This window comes from Rhinopithecus bieti, unplaced genomic scaffold (assembly GCF_001698545.2).
Source record: "Rhinopithecus bieti isolate Rb0 unplaced genomic scaffold, ASM169854v2 scaffold_57534, whole genome shotgun sequence".
NCBI lineage: Eukaryota > Metazoa > Chordata > Mammalia > Primates > Cercopithecidae > Rhinopithecus > Rhinopithecus bieti.
Window position 1 is genome coordinate 658,873 of NW_016823089.1, and position 15,202 is coordinate 674,074.

A 15,202-nucleotide genomic window follows, 5' to 3' on the forward strand; every position below is an offset into this window, starting at 1 on the left:
TGAAAACTTCTGATTTACTGATGTCTGATGAACAATGGACCAGGTTCGGCTTGATGGACTGAATAGCTTTCCCCCACTGATCTGCACTCTCTACTTTGTCACAGATCTGGTTTCCAAATTGTTCTGTTTGTTATTCCTGTAGCATGAACACATTGTCTGAATTACAATAGTTTCAAATATGTTTTCACATCTTCTCGGGCAAGTCCACCCATACTGCCCTTCTGCAAGTGTCTTTTGCAACTTCTGGCACTTTGCTTTTCCATATAAGTAGTAAAATCAGCTTGTCAAATTCCACAAAAGGAATTTTTACAGACTCAATTTGTTTCAAGTAACTATAATTATTCTTTGCTCTTCTGAAGCTCATGATGTCACAAGTTGGCCGGTAAGAACCCCTTTAAGTTGGGGCTTTTGTCATTTCAGGCCTACAACATACATTTTAAAAGCATCTGAATTTTTTGACCACAAAATAATTATTCCAGTTCTTACCCTAATACATGGCATCAACTACTTTTAATGGAAAATAGTGATAAAGGCCACAATTTGGACACTAGGGTACACAAACCAGATTGTTGCATATGAGTACTACTGATACACAGAAAAACACTGCACATCCACCAGAAAGAGCAAGAAAAAAGGTACATCTTTCTAATTCTTTAAAAATTTATTGTAACATAAAAGTTTTAATTTTATTTTCTCTACAATTTAATTACTGTAATTGTAATTAGAATTGTACCTCTCTCTCTCTCTCTTTTTTTTTTGAGACAGGGTCTCGCTGTCTCACGCAGGTTAGAGTGCAGTGGCACCATCTTGGCTCACTGCAACCTCTACCTCCCAGGCTTAAGCCAGTGTATCTTCCTACCTCAACCTCCGGAGTAGCTGGGTCTATAGGCCCATGCCACCACGCCTGCCTATTTTTTGCATTTTTTGTGGAAACAGCTTTGCCCTATTGCCCAGGCTGGTCTCAAACTCCTGGGCTGAAGGGATCTGCCTGCCTCAGCCTCCCAGAGTGATGGGTTTACAGGAGTGAGCCACCTTGCCTGGCCCAGAATTGTACCTCTTAAAACATGATGTTTCATTAATCATCATCACCTTTTATTACATTTTACACACATGAAGCTCCAAGTTCAGTTTTCAGCTTCTTCACATTTTCAGGGTCTAAAATGATTCTCTTTGGGTATCACAGCGGCAGGCTGCTCTGTGTTGTTCTTGTTCAGGACCCCAACTGATTTAGAATATTTGGGACCAACGGTGTCATTCTACAGCATGTCAGAGAACACCAGGGGTTTCATGTGCTCTTTCCAATTGCTTGAGGTTTTAGTTTCTCCTTAATTGAATTATCTATTGGAGGAAATGGCACAGCTCCTGGCATCGGACAGATGGATGCTTGGTACCTGAATCATGGTCCTTTGCGATACATGAATCAGCTGGCCAGCCTCTCCTCTATGAAGCTTCGAGGATGTGGTTGTGGAGATTGTGGATGACTTCCCTATATCCACGCTGTCTCACACAGGTATTGCAAGCCAATCATGGTAGTTCCATCCCCTTGACAGTGATTAGTTTGAGGGTGGACAGGCCTAAGCTGTGTGGTACATGGAATGGGAAGGCAATCAGCTCGGAGGGCTCTTGATCCAAAGGGCATGCCTTGCCACACACTGCTGTCTTCTTCCTCTGGACGTTTTCTTTTGAAGGTAATGGCAAAAAACACACACACACACAAAAACAAACAAACAAACAAAAACAAAAAACAGTTAAAAAGGCCAGCTCCTTGGTAATGTTGCCACTGACTCAACCTGCCCAGGAGCCCTCATCCCTCTGGGTTTCACTGTTCCCCAAGATAACAAATGACCTTATCGTTCAAGCCACTTCAAATTGTGGTTTCTGTTACTAGAGGCTGAGGGTTTCCTAATATAGATCTATCTGAAGAGCCTGGCACTTTCTATAGCCTTTAATTATGTTGCCTGTCTATGCCAGGTAATCTTCTATATACATAATAAAATATCACTAGAAACGACAGTGAAGTTTACTTTTTCTAATGGCATTTTAAGTGACAAATATGTTTTCAGATTATAAAATTCACCCATTCACGGTGCTTCCAGTGCAAACAATGGATCAGAGGTCTCAGAGGTGAAGACAACAACCATCTCTTTGAGGCTGCCGGCTGCCATGGACACCGCCAGATCACCTCTCTTGCCCCTCCTGGTGCCAAATTTCTCTCGACAATGAGTGTAAGATGGAACTCAATTTTAGAAATACTAAAATGTGAGAAAATGAGAGTCTCAGAACTGAGAAAACTTTTTTAAACGTGGGGAGATGGAGGTTTCTGCTGGCTTTGTGAGTGGTGTGCAGGGGGCGTGGTTTGGGACTGGGAGTGGAAAACAGAGATGGGGGACGAAGGTGACTCGGGGCTGAGGACAGGATGGCCTGGAGTCCAGTTTGGAGACACATTCTAGAAAATAAGTCGATGCCATCAGGAGGATGCTTCAGACTCTCCAGGCCTGGGCCCTCCGCACGGGCCCCGCCCGCCCTGTCTGCGGGCAGACTCCGCGACGCCGCCCGGCTCGTGCCTCCGCCCCCGAGAGCCCCGACGGGCGGAGTTGCGGGTGAGGGGAGGGCTGGTTTGGGGGGGCGGGGGTCCCGATGACGGCATCGGAGCGCGCCGCACTGGGGATCGAAGTCTGACTGCCTGGCCCGGGACGGCGCTTGCACCCAGGCAGGTGAGTGTGGGCCCGAAAGCGGGTTAGGGGCGAGGACCGGGTGGGTGGAGGGAGGCGCGCGCTCCCTCCTCGCGCAGGCCTGGGCCTAGTGACCCTGGGAGCCGGCACGCCTGGGAGACCTGAGCCGGCATGAGGAGCCCCGCACCCTTGCTCCCCAGCCTCCTGGAAGCTCTTCCTTGGACTGGCCAGCGCCCTCTTCCCAACATCTGGGGGCTGACGCCGGCATCCCGGGCCTGCAAGGAGGGGAGAGCGCCGAGGCCGCGTGAGTCGGGTCCCCATTTGTAATCACTTCTTCCAACTTTCCGGGAGCTTAGTCCCGCGCCCCGCCGCCCCCAGCCCCGGCTGCCTTACCCTGGCTCGGGATTGCGCCTGCGGGGTTGTCAGAGCGCCTTCGGAGCCGTAGCGCTGTGCGGAGAGCAGGGGCGCGCGGTAGCCGGGACTGCACCGGGCTCGGAATGCTCACGCGGAGGAGGGGTGCGCGAAGGCCCACACGGTATTGCGAGGCAGAGTTTACCGCTATGTGCCCAGGATCGGGCGTCCAATAGGGGCCGGGTGATTGAATTAATGAGAGGTTACTGTGCTGAGAGAGAGGTTAAAGGGTAAAGAATGACGTGCCGGGGTGGCGGTGGGGGTGAAGAACGCTGTAGGAGGAGGGAGGACGTGGAAAGTTCTTTGGATGAAGATTATCCATCACTGTTTATTGGGCAGCGTGGGACCTTGTGCTGGGCGCTGGTGATGAAGTGCAAAGTGGACCCAGAGGGTCCCCGCCTTCCAGCTCCTGGTCTGGGAGGTGGGGGAGAGAAGCGGGTAGTAACCTGCAGTTGCAGTAGAGTGGTCACGGGCGGGTGGAACAGCACTGGGGGTTGTTTGCGTGTAGTGGTGGGGTCACAGAGAAGGGGAGCTTCCGTGGCTCCCTGAAGAAGAAGAAGGTGCCTGCAGCCTTAGCCGGGAGGGATGAGGAGGCTTGGGTAACACCTAGCCGTTGCAGGCAGAGAGAGGAGGCAAGGAAAGGCCTGGGTTGTGGGAGGTGAGTAATCCAGGGAGTCAGGGCCTGATTTAAGGCTTGTCTTTTTTTTTTTTTCTTAATATTTTGAATCCCAAGGGCAGTGGAGAGCCTTTTTTTGGAGAGTTGGGGTTAGGCAGGGAGTGAAATAATTGCATTTGCATTTTGAGAGATGCCCCTGAGGCGCAGTGGCTGATGCCTATAATCACCGCACTTTGGGAGGATCCCTTGAGCCCAGGAGTTCAAGACCAGCCTGGATGACATAGCTAGACTGTCTCTACAAAATAATAATAATAATAATAAAAATTAGCCAGGTACGCGTCTGTGGTCCCAGCTACTTTGAAGGCTGAGGTGGGAGGATTACTTGAACCTGGGAAGTCTTGGCTGCAGTAAGCAGTGATTATGCCACTGTACTCCAGTCTGGGTGAAAGAGGGAGACCCTGTCTCAAGAAGAAAAAGTAAGATGTCCCTGGCTACCCTGCGGGATGGGACAGGGAGACTGAGACCAGGGGGAAGGCTGCTCAAAGTCATCCTGGCACAGTGTCAGTGGCCAGGACCAGGGCTTTGATAACAGAATGGGAAGGAGCAGGTGAACTTGAGAGATATTTAGGAGATGGATTTGGCAGGATTTGGTGGTGAGAGCTTGGTCTTGAAGGATCTGTTGACTTTTTTGAAGAAGGTGGGGCAGGGGATGTGGGTGACTTGACAAAGACAGAGATTGTGGTAAACCCAGTGGGTGTTAGGGACAAGAGTTCCCTGGTGTGGTGTGGTGTGGTGCTGTGTGTGTGCGTTATTCTAGGAGATTGGGCCGTAGGGAAGAATGCAGCTGAAACACTGGAGTGCAGGAGTTAGGGCCTCATTTCACCAGTGCTGGGAGCCATGACATGTTACTTAGGGGGACTATATATGCCATGACCCTTGCAATTTTTGAGCACCAGGTTGGACACGGGGATGTTCTGAACTTTGACCACCCTCCCCCCAATCCCTCCAAGGTCAGGAGCTGCAGGGTCTGGCTCAAGTCCCCTGCAGGGTGAGTCTAGCTCCTGGAGTACAAGTGCTGATGGCCAGGGCTTCTTTCTCTCTCCACAGGGCCCAGAGCAGTCCTCCCTCAGCATGGGGCTGGAGGCCCAGAGGCTGCCAGGGCCTGAGGAGGCCCCAGTGCGGGTTGCCCTGCGAGTTCGACCACTGCTGCCCAAGGAACTGCTGCACGGGCATCAGAGCTGCCTGCAGGTGGAGCCAGGGCTTGGCCGCATCACCCTGGGCCGTGACCGACACTTTGGCTTCCACGTGGTGCTGGCCGAGGATGCCGGGCAGGAGGCCGTGTACCAGGCCTGCGTTCAGCCCCTCCTTGAGGCCTTCTTCCAGGGCTTCAATGCCACCGTCTTTGCCTATGGTCAGACGGGCTCAGGGAAGACGTACACCATGGGGGAGGCCAGTGTGGGTGAGTGACCCTGCTCAGGGCCTTTGCCCACTTTAAGGAGCCTTAGTTCCTTCCTGGATTTCTGCCCCTGTCCTCTTGCTGCCTGTCCCCGTGAAAGGTGGGGATGCTGGGGGAGGAAGAGTCAATTTCCTAGACAGAGATCTGTGGCCCAGGCTGGGACCAGCCATGTCTGTGGGGTAGGCAGGGCAGGAAGGAAGAGTCATTGGAGGTGAGTGGCCTTCTCACCTCCATAGAGATGGCGCCATGCTGCCTGGCTCTGGGGACCTCAGCAGAGGAAGGGTGTGGGAAGGTAGCATGTCTCTGGAGGTTGTCAGGTTGGCTGGGGAAGGTCAGGAATCTGTGTTCTAGCTGGAGCAGGTGGGAACGGGGACCGTGTGTCCTGGAAGAGGCGTGCTTTGGATGCTGCACAGCAGGGCTGCAAGGTGCTTCAGCCAGGCTCTGGAGCAGTTTTGAGAAAGATCCTTTGGGCCAACTGAAGGAAGGGTCCCCTTTTAAGTAACACAACCTGCTTTCTCTCAGGTTACTGCCTTGCTCTGCTCCCTTCACTGTAACAGAATACCATAGACTGGGTGGCTCCTCAACAGAAATTTATTCCTCACAGTTCTGGAGGCTGGAAAGTTTAAGATGAAGGCACCAGCAGATTGAAGGGCCTTCTTCCTCACAGACAGCCACCTTCTCTCTCTAAACTCACATGGTAGAACACAGAAGGCGTCACTCTCAGCTCTCTTTTACAAGGGAACTAATCCCATTTATGAGGGCTCTCCCCACCCACTTCCAAAGGCCCCACTTCCATCATATTGGGGGTGAGGATTTCTACGTGTGAATTTTGGGGAGCATAAACAAATTCAGACCATAGCAGTTACAGAAACATACTTTGTCGTAAAAAAATTAGGAAAATACAGCAAAACACATGCACGAAATAAAAAGTACTTGATAATTGCCTTTCAGAAATCCCCTGCCCTGTTAGCATTCCAGTTTCTTTGGGAAAATTATTTTACTTTTCAAAAATGGGATTATATTATGCACATTCTTTTGTGTCCTGTTTGATTTTCTTAACAGTGTATCATTGGCCAGGCATGGTGGCTCGCACCTGTAATCCCAGCACTTTGGGAGGTGGAGGCGGGTGAATCACTGGAGGTCAGGAGTTCGAGACCAGCCTAGCCAACATGGCAAAACCCCATCTCTACTAAAAATACAAAAACTGAGCAGGGCACGGTGGCTCATGCCTGTAATCCCAGCACTTTGGGAGGCTGAAGCGGGTGGATCATGAGGTCAGGAGATCGAGACCATCCTGGCCAACATGGTGAAACCCCGTCTCTACTAAAATACAAAAAATTAGCTGGTTGTGGTGGTGCATGCCTGTAGTCCCAGCTACTCAGGAGGCTGAGGCAGGGGAATCGCTTGAACCTGGGAGGCGGAGATTGCAGTAAGCCGAGATCTCGCCACTGCACTCCAGCCTGGTGACAGAGCAAGACTCTGTCTCAAAAACAAAAAACAAACAAAAAAAAACTGGCCAGGCATGGTGGTGGGGGTCTGTAATCCCAGCTACTCAGGAGGCTGAGGCAGGAGAATTGCTTGAACCCAGGAGATAGAACTTGCAGTGATCCAAGTTTGCTTCACTGCATTCCAGCCTGGGCGACAGAGCGAGATTCCATTTCAAAAACACAACAACAAAAAAACAATGTATCATGAACATTTCTCTGTATTATTAAATATTCTTCAATCTAAATTTTTAGGCCAGGCACAGAGGCTCACAGTTGTAATCCCAGCACTTTGGGAGGCTGAGGTGGGAGGATTGCTTGGGCACAGGAGTTGGGAGACCAGCCTGGGCAACACAGCAAGACCCTGTGTCTAAAAAAAAAAAAAAATCTAACTTTTTAATGGGGTACCTGGCATTCCATTGTGAATATAAAATAGTTGGTTGGGTACGGTGGCTCATGCCTGTAATCCCAGCACTTTGGGAGGCCGAGGCTGGCAGATCACAAGGTCAGGAGTTCGAGACCAGCCTGGCCAACATGGTGAAACACTGTCTCTACTAAAATACAAAAATTAGCTGGGCATGGTGGCAGACGCCTGTAATCCCAGCTACTCAGGAGACTGAGGCAGGAGAATCGCTTGAAACCAGAAGGTGGAGGTTGCAGTAAGCTGAGATCACGCCACTGCACTCCAGCTTGGGCAACAAGAGCAAAACTCCATCTCAAAAAAAAAGTTGATTTGGCCAGATTTCCTGTTTGATCTTCAAATGGACACTTAGGATGTTTGCATTTTTTGAAGTCATGAGGAGGAGTGCTGTTCTGAACTTCCTCTGATTATTTCCTTGGGATAAATTTAGGAGGCCCTTTAGATAACAGCATGGATTAGGAGTAATCGAGGCAAGGTTATTTGCTAATGTGTTGAGGATGCAGTGAAGGGGATGCTTACATCATGAAAGGGGTTGATTGAATCAGGAGAGGTTGCTTCCAACTCTTAAATTTTATATTTCTGCCTGACCACACTGGAGCATGGCCTAGCTCAGGCCACCTGTCCCATCCTGGCCTTGGCCACTGTCTTCTCCATCCTAGAGCACCATCCTCCAGCTCTGGCAGGGGCCTATGAGCTTGCGGGCCTGGGGGACTTGGGCCATGTCCAGCTGAAGTGGCAGGAGGCCCTGCGGTGTCTCCCCAGCCTCCCTCCTTGAGGATGAGCAGGGCATTGTCCCGAGGGCCATGGCCGAGGCCTTCAAGCTCATCGATGAGAATGACCTGCTTGACTGTCTGGTGCATGTATCCTATCTGGAAGTGTACAAGGAGGAGTTCCGGGACCTGCTCGAGGTGGGCACTGCCAGCCGTGACATCCAGCTCCGGGAAGATGAGCATGGGAATGTTGGTGAGGAACTCCGGGGTCCTCCGCTGACGGAGAGGGGTTTAGGGAGGCTTCACCTGCTTGGAGTGGGGTGCTTACCTGTCTGGGAATGGCAACTCCTCATGGAAAACCCAAGCCCTGGGAGGTTTTGCTTTAGCTTCCTATCTCCAACGAGTTCAGTACTGCTTCTATACCCAGAGTGAGAGGCACTGAGGTGGGCCAGTGGGAAGCCGGAGCCCCTCAAGCCCGAACTAGGAAGGGCAGTACCCCGTGGGCGTGGGGAGGGAGCGGTGGGTCAGGAAGGGCAAGTTTGGGGCTAGTTCTGCTCTGCCTGCCCTCCTGGCTGGTCAGTCTGGCGGCCCCTGCCCTGGGGCTCACGGCCTTCTGTGCCGGCAGTGCTGTGCGGGGTGAAGGAGGTGGACGTGGAGGGCCTGGACGAGGTGCTGAGTCTCCTGGAGATGGGCAACGCGGCGCGGCACACGGGAGCCACGCACCTCAACCGCCTGTCTAGCCGCTCACACACTGTCTTCACTGTGACCCTGGAGCAGCGGGGGCGCGCCCCCAGCCGCCTGCCCCGCCCCGCCCAGGGCCAGCTGCTCGTCTCCAAGTTCCACTTCGTGGACCTGGCAGGCTCAGAGAGGGTGCTCAAGACCGGCAGCACCGGCGAGCGGCTCAAGGAGAGCATCCAGATCAACAGCAGCCTCCTGGCGCTGGGCAACGTCATCAGCGCCCTGGGGGACCCTCAGCGCCGGGGCAGCCACATCCCCTACCGGGACTCCAAGATCACCCGGTGAGCTTCCCCCTGGCTCCTGTGTGGCCTGGGGGTCGGGGAGGCGGGGAGTGTCACGCCACTGGGGGTGGAAGCCCAGGTACTCCCAGGTCTCCGGCCCATGGGGAGCCGTGCTAGGAGCCGGTCCCGGGTCTGGCCCGCTGGCCCTGGGCCTGGCGTGTCAGGGCCCCTGAGAGCCTCCCCCTCGCGCCCTCAGTATCCTCAAAGACTCGCTGGGTGGGAATGCCAAGACGGTGATGATCGCTTGCGTCAGCCCTTCCTCCTCCGACTTCGACGAGACCCTCAACACCCTCAACTACGCCAGCCGTGCCCAGAACATCCGCAACCACGCCACGGTCAACTGGCGGCCCGAGGCCGAGCGGCCACCCGAAGAGGTGGCGAGCGGCGCGCGGGGGCAGCCACGGCACCGCTCCGAAACCCGCATCATCCACCGCGGCCGGCGCGTCCCGGGCCCAGTCACCGCCTCCGCTGGGGTTGCCATGCGCCTGGACGCCGAGTGCGCGCGCTACCGAGCCTGCACCGACGCCGCCTACAGCCTCCTGCGTGAGCTGCAGGCCGAGCCCGGGCTGCCCGGCGCCACCGCCCGCAAGGTGCGCGACTGGCTGTGTGTGGTCGAGGGTGAACGCAGCGCCCTGAGCTCCGCCTCCGGGCCCGACAGCGGCATCGAGAGCGCCTCCGTCGAGGGCCAGGCGGCGCAGGGGGCCGGCGGGCGAAAGGTGACCAAGGGACAGGATGTGGTTGTGGGCAGGGGGAAGTGGTGGAGAGGAAGGAAGAGGGTCTTCAGACAGCAGCTGTGCTCCTGCCTCCTGCCGGTTGGCAGGGCACATTAGGGATTCGGTCACTTCTGCTGATTACCGTGTTCACTTCCTTAACTTTACAGTGCCTCAGGTCTCCAGCTGTAAAATAGGGACAACCGTAGGACTTACCCCATCTCTTAGTGGGGATGTTGTAAGGGCTGAGGGTGTCACATGTGGCTAGCATGCTGGTGAAGATGCAATAAATTGTTCCTAATAATAGTGGTGATATTATTAATACAAATACGATGGATAATTACAAGAGATGACCCAAATGGCTTGCAGAGGGCATCCAGGCCAGCTGGGGTCTGGGGTGCCCTCCCCACCAGTGGGTCTGGAGTTCCCACTGCAGGCAGGGCTTGGAAGAGTAGGTTGGAAGCAGGGCTAGACAAGAAGAGGCCAGGTGTCCAGCTCGCCCTGTCAACCCCCGCCTCTGAAGCCCCTCTCCTTGCCCTATAGGAGGATGAGGGGGCGCAGCAGCTGCTGAGCCTGCAGAACCAGGTGGCGCGGCTGGAGGAGGAGAACCGAGACTTTCTGGCTGCGCTGGAGGACGCCATGGAGCAGTACAAACTGCAGGTGCGGCGCCCGCTTCACAGTGCAGGGAAGGCTCCCCAGAGGAGAGTGGAGGGAAGGCAGAGCTGAGTTTCTCAGGATGGGAGGGAGTTAGGATGGGATACTGCGGGGTAGGGGAGTAGAGTTAGGAGGTGCACATGAGCGAAAGTGTGGAGGTGAGCATCACAACAGCGCAGGTGGGTGTGCAGGACCGCCAGGCAGGGCAGCTTTGCTGGGTGGTGTGAGCTTGGACGAAAGAAGGGACTGAAGGGGCAGCAGCGGGGGACCTTGGGGCCTGGCGTAACCAGGTCCGCATTGCTCCTCGCGCCCTCTGGTGGCGGCGGTTGGAGGTGGCGGTCTGGCAGGATAGGAGTGTGATGGGACCTGAGAGGTGAGTTTGAGTCTGAACTCCTGCAGAGTTGTTGGGGTCAGGGGAGGAGGAAAGAAAGGAGAGTATTTGACCCTCCTCAGTTTTAGCCCAGAGATGGTAGAGTGGCCTCAGACCTGTTCCTCAGTTTCCTACACTCCTGCCTGTTGAGGCATTCATGCCCCCTCGGCACCTGGACCATGTCTTGCAGAGCGACCGGCTGCGCCAGCAGCAAGAGGAGATGGTGGAACTGCGGCTGCGGTTAGAGCTAGTGCGGCCTGGCTGGGGGGGCCCGGGGCTCCTGAATGGCCTGCCTCCCGGGTCCTTTGTGCCTCGACCTCATACAGCCCCCCTGGGGGGTGCCCACGACCACGTGCTGGGCATGGTGCCCCCTGCGTGCTTCCCTGGAGATGAAGTTGGCTCTGAGCAGAAGGGAGAGGTGAGGAGAGGGCGAGGCTGGGTGTCAGTGGGCCCTGCTGGACTGGTCAAGCTCGGGGCAGGGGAAGGGGGCACTGGGGCATGTGTCCCCCACTCATGTTTTAATGGGACTGGCTGTGAGATGCGAGAGGCTGCTTTCAGGTGTCCCCAGAGGAGGAGCCAAGATTTGAATGACTCTGGGCTTCTCAGAAGGGTCCAGTGGCATCGGGCATCCCTGGGGTAGCTGAGGATCACTTGGAATGAGGAGGGGTTACAGAGGGGGTTCTGGCTTCCGGCACCAGGTGGAAACCTTGTACACTTCTGCAGACAGAGAGCTCATCACCTTTCAGACCACCCGCTCTGTCTTTGGATGGCTCTCTTTGCAAGTTCACTTTTCCACATGGTGAACCTTATTTGGACAAAGGTTACTCCTGCTCTGCCTGAAAGTTCTGGGTCCTCTGGGGCTTTTAGGCCTGGATCATCTCAGCTCTCAAAGCTGGGGGTTGGCAGAAGTCTCGTGTTCACCCATCACTCTGGCAGGGAATTGTTGGTGAGATAGGACTTGGGTGCAGATGACCTGTACGCAAGGTAGAAAGGGCAGATTGTCACCTGAGGAGTACCAGATATCATGGGAGCCAAAGCAGGCGGGAGGGGAGGGAGGAAGCTCTCACTCCAGCTTGAGATTCAAAAGGCTGCCAGAGGGGTCATTTGGGCTGGATCATGAAGGTAAAGCAGGGCTTGAGGAGGCAGAGATGTGAGGAGGGCAGGCAAGGCGGGGTATACTGCAGGGACGATGACTTGAAATGGGAAATGGCTCACTCCCCTAGCAGGTGACAAATGGCAGGGAGGCTGGAGTTGAGTTGCTGACCGAGGTGAACAGGCTGGGAAGTGGCTCTTCAGCTGCTTCAGAGGAGGAAGAGGAGGAGGAGGAGCTGCCCAAGCGGACCTTAAACCTATGCAGGTGAGTGGGACCCATTGCCCCCACCTGACAAGGGCCTGATCAGGGCCCAGGGCTAGGCAGGCTGGGGGTCCCACCGTCTCCTCTCCTGACAGCAGTGGGAAGGCCTCTGGGTCCTAGGGTGCCCTTATGTTGCCCTGGCTAGCCCTTGGGGGAGACCTGTGGGCTCTGAGGTGAAAGGTCTCACCGGAGTGAGTGTGATACAGGGTGGGCCCAGGCCTCCTGACTTCAGCCTCCAGGATGGCCTTCTGTGCCGCCCAGCTGCCCTGTACCTCCTAAAACTCTGCCCATAGACTCCTGATTCTGCCAGACTCACATCCTGAGTTTATATCAACCCTGGGAGGTGGAAGACCTGGTGGCCTCTCTTCCTCCCTCCAGGCCTGGGGGTGGCTAGGCTGGGGCAGGGGTTGGGGAGGAGTACGGCCTTCTTCTTCTGTCCTCCAGAAATGGGATCAGCAACTGCAGCCAGAGGGCGAGGGCCCGCCCAGGGAGTCTGCCAGAGAAGAAGGGCCCAGAGCTTTGCCTTGAAGAGTTGGATGCAGCCATCCCAGGGTCCAGAGGTAAGCTGGGTGGGGTGCACAGAGGGCCTCCTCCCCATTGCCCCTTCCCAGTCCTGGGCCAGCCACCACCTTGGGACAGTCCACCCACCCTCCCTGGCAGCCCCTGCCCTCCACTCCTCTGTCTCCCCCATTGTCAGTTGGGGCAGCAACCTTGACAGGCTGCCTGTTGCAGCAGTTGGTGGGAGCAAGGCCCTTCAGGCCCGCCAGGTCCCCTCTGCCACGGCCTCAGAGTGGCGGCTGGCCCAGGCCCAGCAGAAGATCCGGGAGCTGGCTATCAACATCCGCATGAAGGAGGAGCTCATTGGCGAGCTGGTCCGCACAGGTGAGGGGTGGGCCTCAGGTGGGCCTCCCACCTGAGGGGGACTTCTCATCATTACTTCTGCACTGTTCTAGAGGGATTTCAACAATGAGGTGGTTAGGAGCAGGGGCCAGATGGCCTAGGTTTGATACTCAGCCCAGCCTCTTCCAGCTGTGTGACCCTGAACAAGTAGCATAACCCCTCCGTGCCTCAGTTTTTTCATCTCTAAAATGGGGATAGTCATTGTACCTCCTGAATAGGGGTGTTGTGAGGGTGAAGGGAGTTAATTCAGGTGAAGTGCTTAGAATAGCTCTTAGTAAGCAGTACTTCTTTTTTTCTTTTTCTTTTTTTTTTTTCTTTTTTTGAGACAGAGTTTCGCTCTTGTCGCCCAGGCTGGAGTGCAATGGTGCGATCCCGGCTCACTGCAACCTCTGCCTCCCGGGTTCAAGCGATTCTCCTGCTTCAGCCTCCTGAGTAGCTGGGATTACAGGTGCCCACCGCCACACCCAGCTAATTTTTTTATTTTTTATTTATTTTTGGTTGAGATGGGGTTTTACTATGTTGGCCAGGCTGGTCTTGAACTCCTGACCTCAGGTGATCCACCCGCCTTGGCCTCCCAAAGTGCTGGGATTACAGGCATGAGCCACTACACCCAGCACTTCTTCTTTATCAAGTGACTGCAATGTTTCAGCCATTGTGCTGGGCAAAGTATCTCTCAGTTCTGGGGAGCACACAGTGAGTGTCGTGGAGAACTGAGTGTCTCCAAATTGTGTTATGTCTATTACTGGTGATATGAGCAGAGGGGACAGGGGGTAATTTTAGGTGGTGGCCAGTTGAGCATTTTTATTTTAATAGTTAATGAATTTGTTACCAAATTCATCATAAATATTTTCAACCAGAGTACCGTGGGTCCCATATACCCATCCTCCAGACTTAGTAGTTACCAAGATTTTTCCACATTTGTTTTACCTCTCCCTTTTTTCTTTGCTGAATATTTTGAAGGACATGCCAGACTTCATGTCCTTTCTTCCCTATACCTCCCAGTGTGCTGCTTTAAAAATATGAACTTTTTTTTAACCTAACTGTAATACCATCAGCACACCTAATGAAAGTAATGTCCCTTTTTCTTTTTTTTCTGAGACGGAGTCTCACTCTGTCGCCAAGCTGGAGTGCAGTGGCATGTCTTGGCTCACCTGCAACCTCTGCCTCCCGAGTTCAAGTGATTCTCCTGCCTCAGCCTCCCGAGTAGCTGGGACTACAGGCGCGTGCCAACACAACCAGCTAATTTTTGTATTTTTAGTAGAGATGGGGTTTCATCATGTTGGCCAGGATGGTCTCAATCTCTTGACCTCATGATCCGCCCACCTCAGCTCCCAAAGTGTTGGGATTACAGGCGTGAGCCACCGCGCCTGGCACTAATGTCCTCGTAATGACCAGAGCATAAGCACATTCTCTCCATTATCAGCAGTGTCTGTTTATAGCTGGATTGTTTGAATCAGGCTCCAAACTTGTTCCACACACACATCATACAGTCATCACTTGGTGTCTATGTGGGAATGGTTCCAGGACCCCGTGAATGCCAAAATCTGTGGATGCTCAAAAAGGGTTTAGTAAATAATATGGTATAGTATTTACAGTAACTGACCCACATCTTCCTTTAAATCACTTTAAAGGAAGTGATTTAAATCATCTCTAGATTTCGTATAATACCTAATACAATGTAAAAGCTCTATAAATAGTTGTTATACTGTATTGTTTAGGGAATGATGACAAGAAAAATCTATACATGGTCAGTACAGATGCAGCCATTTATTTAGAAAAATATGATTTCCAACCATGGTTGGTTGAACCCATGGATGTGGAACCCACAGATGCAGAGGGCCAACTATATTTGTTTCTGAGGTCTCTGACATCTCCCTTCTCTCAGTCATCCTGTGAAATGTCCCAAACCCCACGTTTGGGATTTGTCTGTTCGCTTTTTTTGTGGTGTCATTTAGCTCATTCTTTTGTCCTCCAGATTTCCTGGAAATGAAAGTTAGTTCTAGAGGCTTAATTATATACAGGTTCAGGTTATATATTTATTTTAGAATGCATTTGGTAAAAATAAAACTAATTAATTTGTAATTTCCTTGGGTCGCTGCAGTGGATGAGGCTCATTTAAAAGGTGAGTTGAGGCTGGGCACGGTGGCTCACGCCTGTAATCCCAGGACTTTGGGAGGCCAAGGCGGGTGGATCACCTGCGGTCAGGAGTTCGAGACCAGCCTGGCCCACATGGTGAAACCCCATCTCTACTAAGAATACAAAATTAGCCAGGTGTGGTGGCGCGTGCGTATAATCCCAGCTACTTGGGAGACTGAGGCAGCAGAATCACTTGAATCCGAGAGGCGGAGGTTACAGTGAGCCGAGATTGCACCATTGCACTCCAGCCTGGGCAAAAGAGCCAAACTCCGTCTCAAAAAAAAAAAAA

The 15,202-nt window shown here is 53.4% G+C and overlaps 1 protein-coding gene across 6 annotated transcripts in view; it reads left to right on the forward strand.

Annotated features, from left to right (window-relative positions):
- The first annotated feature begins 2,336 nt into the window (after positions 1–2,336).
- KIF7 (kinesin family member 7) overlaps positions 2,337–15,202 on the forward strand; it is a 23,684-nt gene continuing 10,818 nt past the window's right edge. Inside the window, exons 1-10 of one of the 6 annotated variants that reach the window (XM_017861233.1) lie at positions 2,337–2,714; positions 4,807–5,158; positions 7,823–8,023; positions 8,396–8,789; positions 8,986–9,505; positions 10,043–10,159; positions 10,714–10,941; positions 11,750–11,880; positions 12,322–12,437; positions 12,610–12,759. In XM_017861233.1, coding sequence (XP_017716722.1) covers positions 4,831–5,158; positions 7,823–8,023; positions 8,396–8,789; positions 8,986–9,505; positions 10,043–10,159; positions 10,714–10,941; positions 11,750–11,880; positions 12,322–12,437; positions 12,610–12,759 — 2,185 coding nt within the window. In that variant the 5' untranslated portion in view covers positions 2,337–2,714; positions 4,807–4,830. Of the gene's footprint in view, positions 2,715–4,806; positions 5,159–7,719; positions 8,024–8,395; positions 8,790–8,985; positions 9,506–10,042; positions 10,160–10,713; positions 10,942–11,746; positions 11,881–12,321; positions 12,438–12,609; positions 12,760–15,202 lie in introns of all 6 variants that reach the window. The other 5 variants (XM_017861231.1, XM_017861232.1, XM_017861234.1 and 2 more) reach the window with 5 other exon arrangements.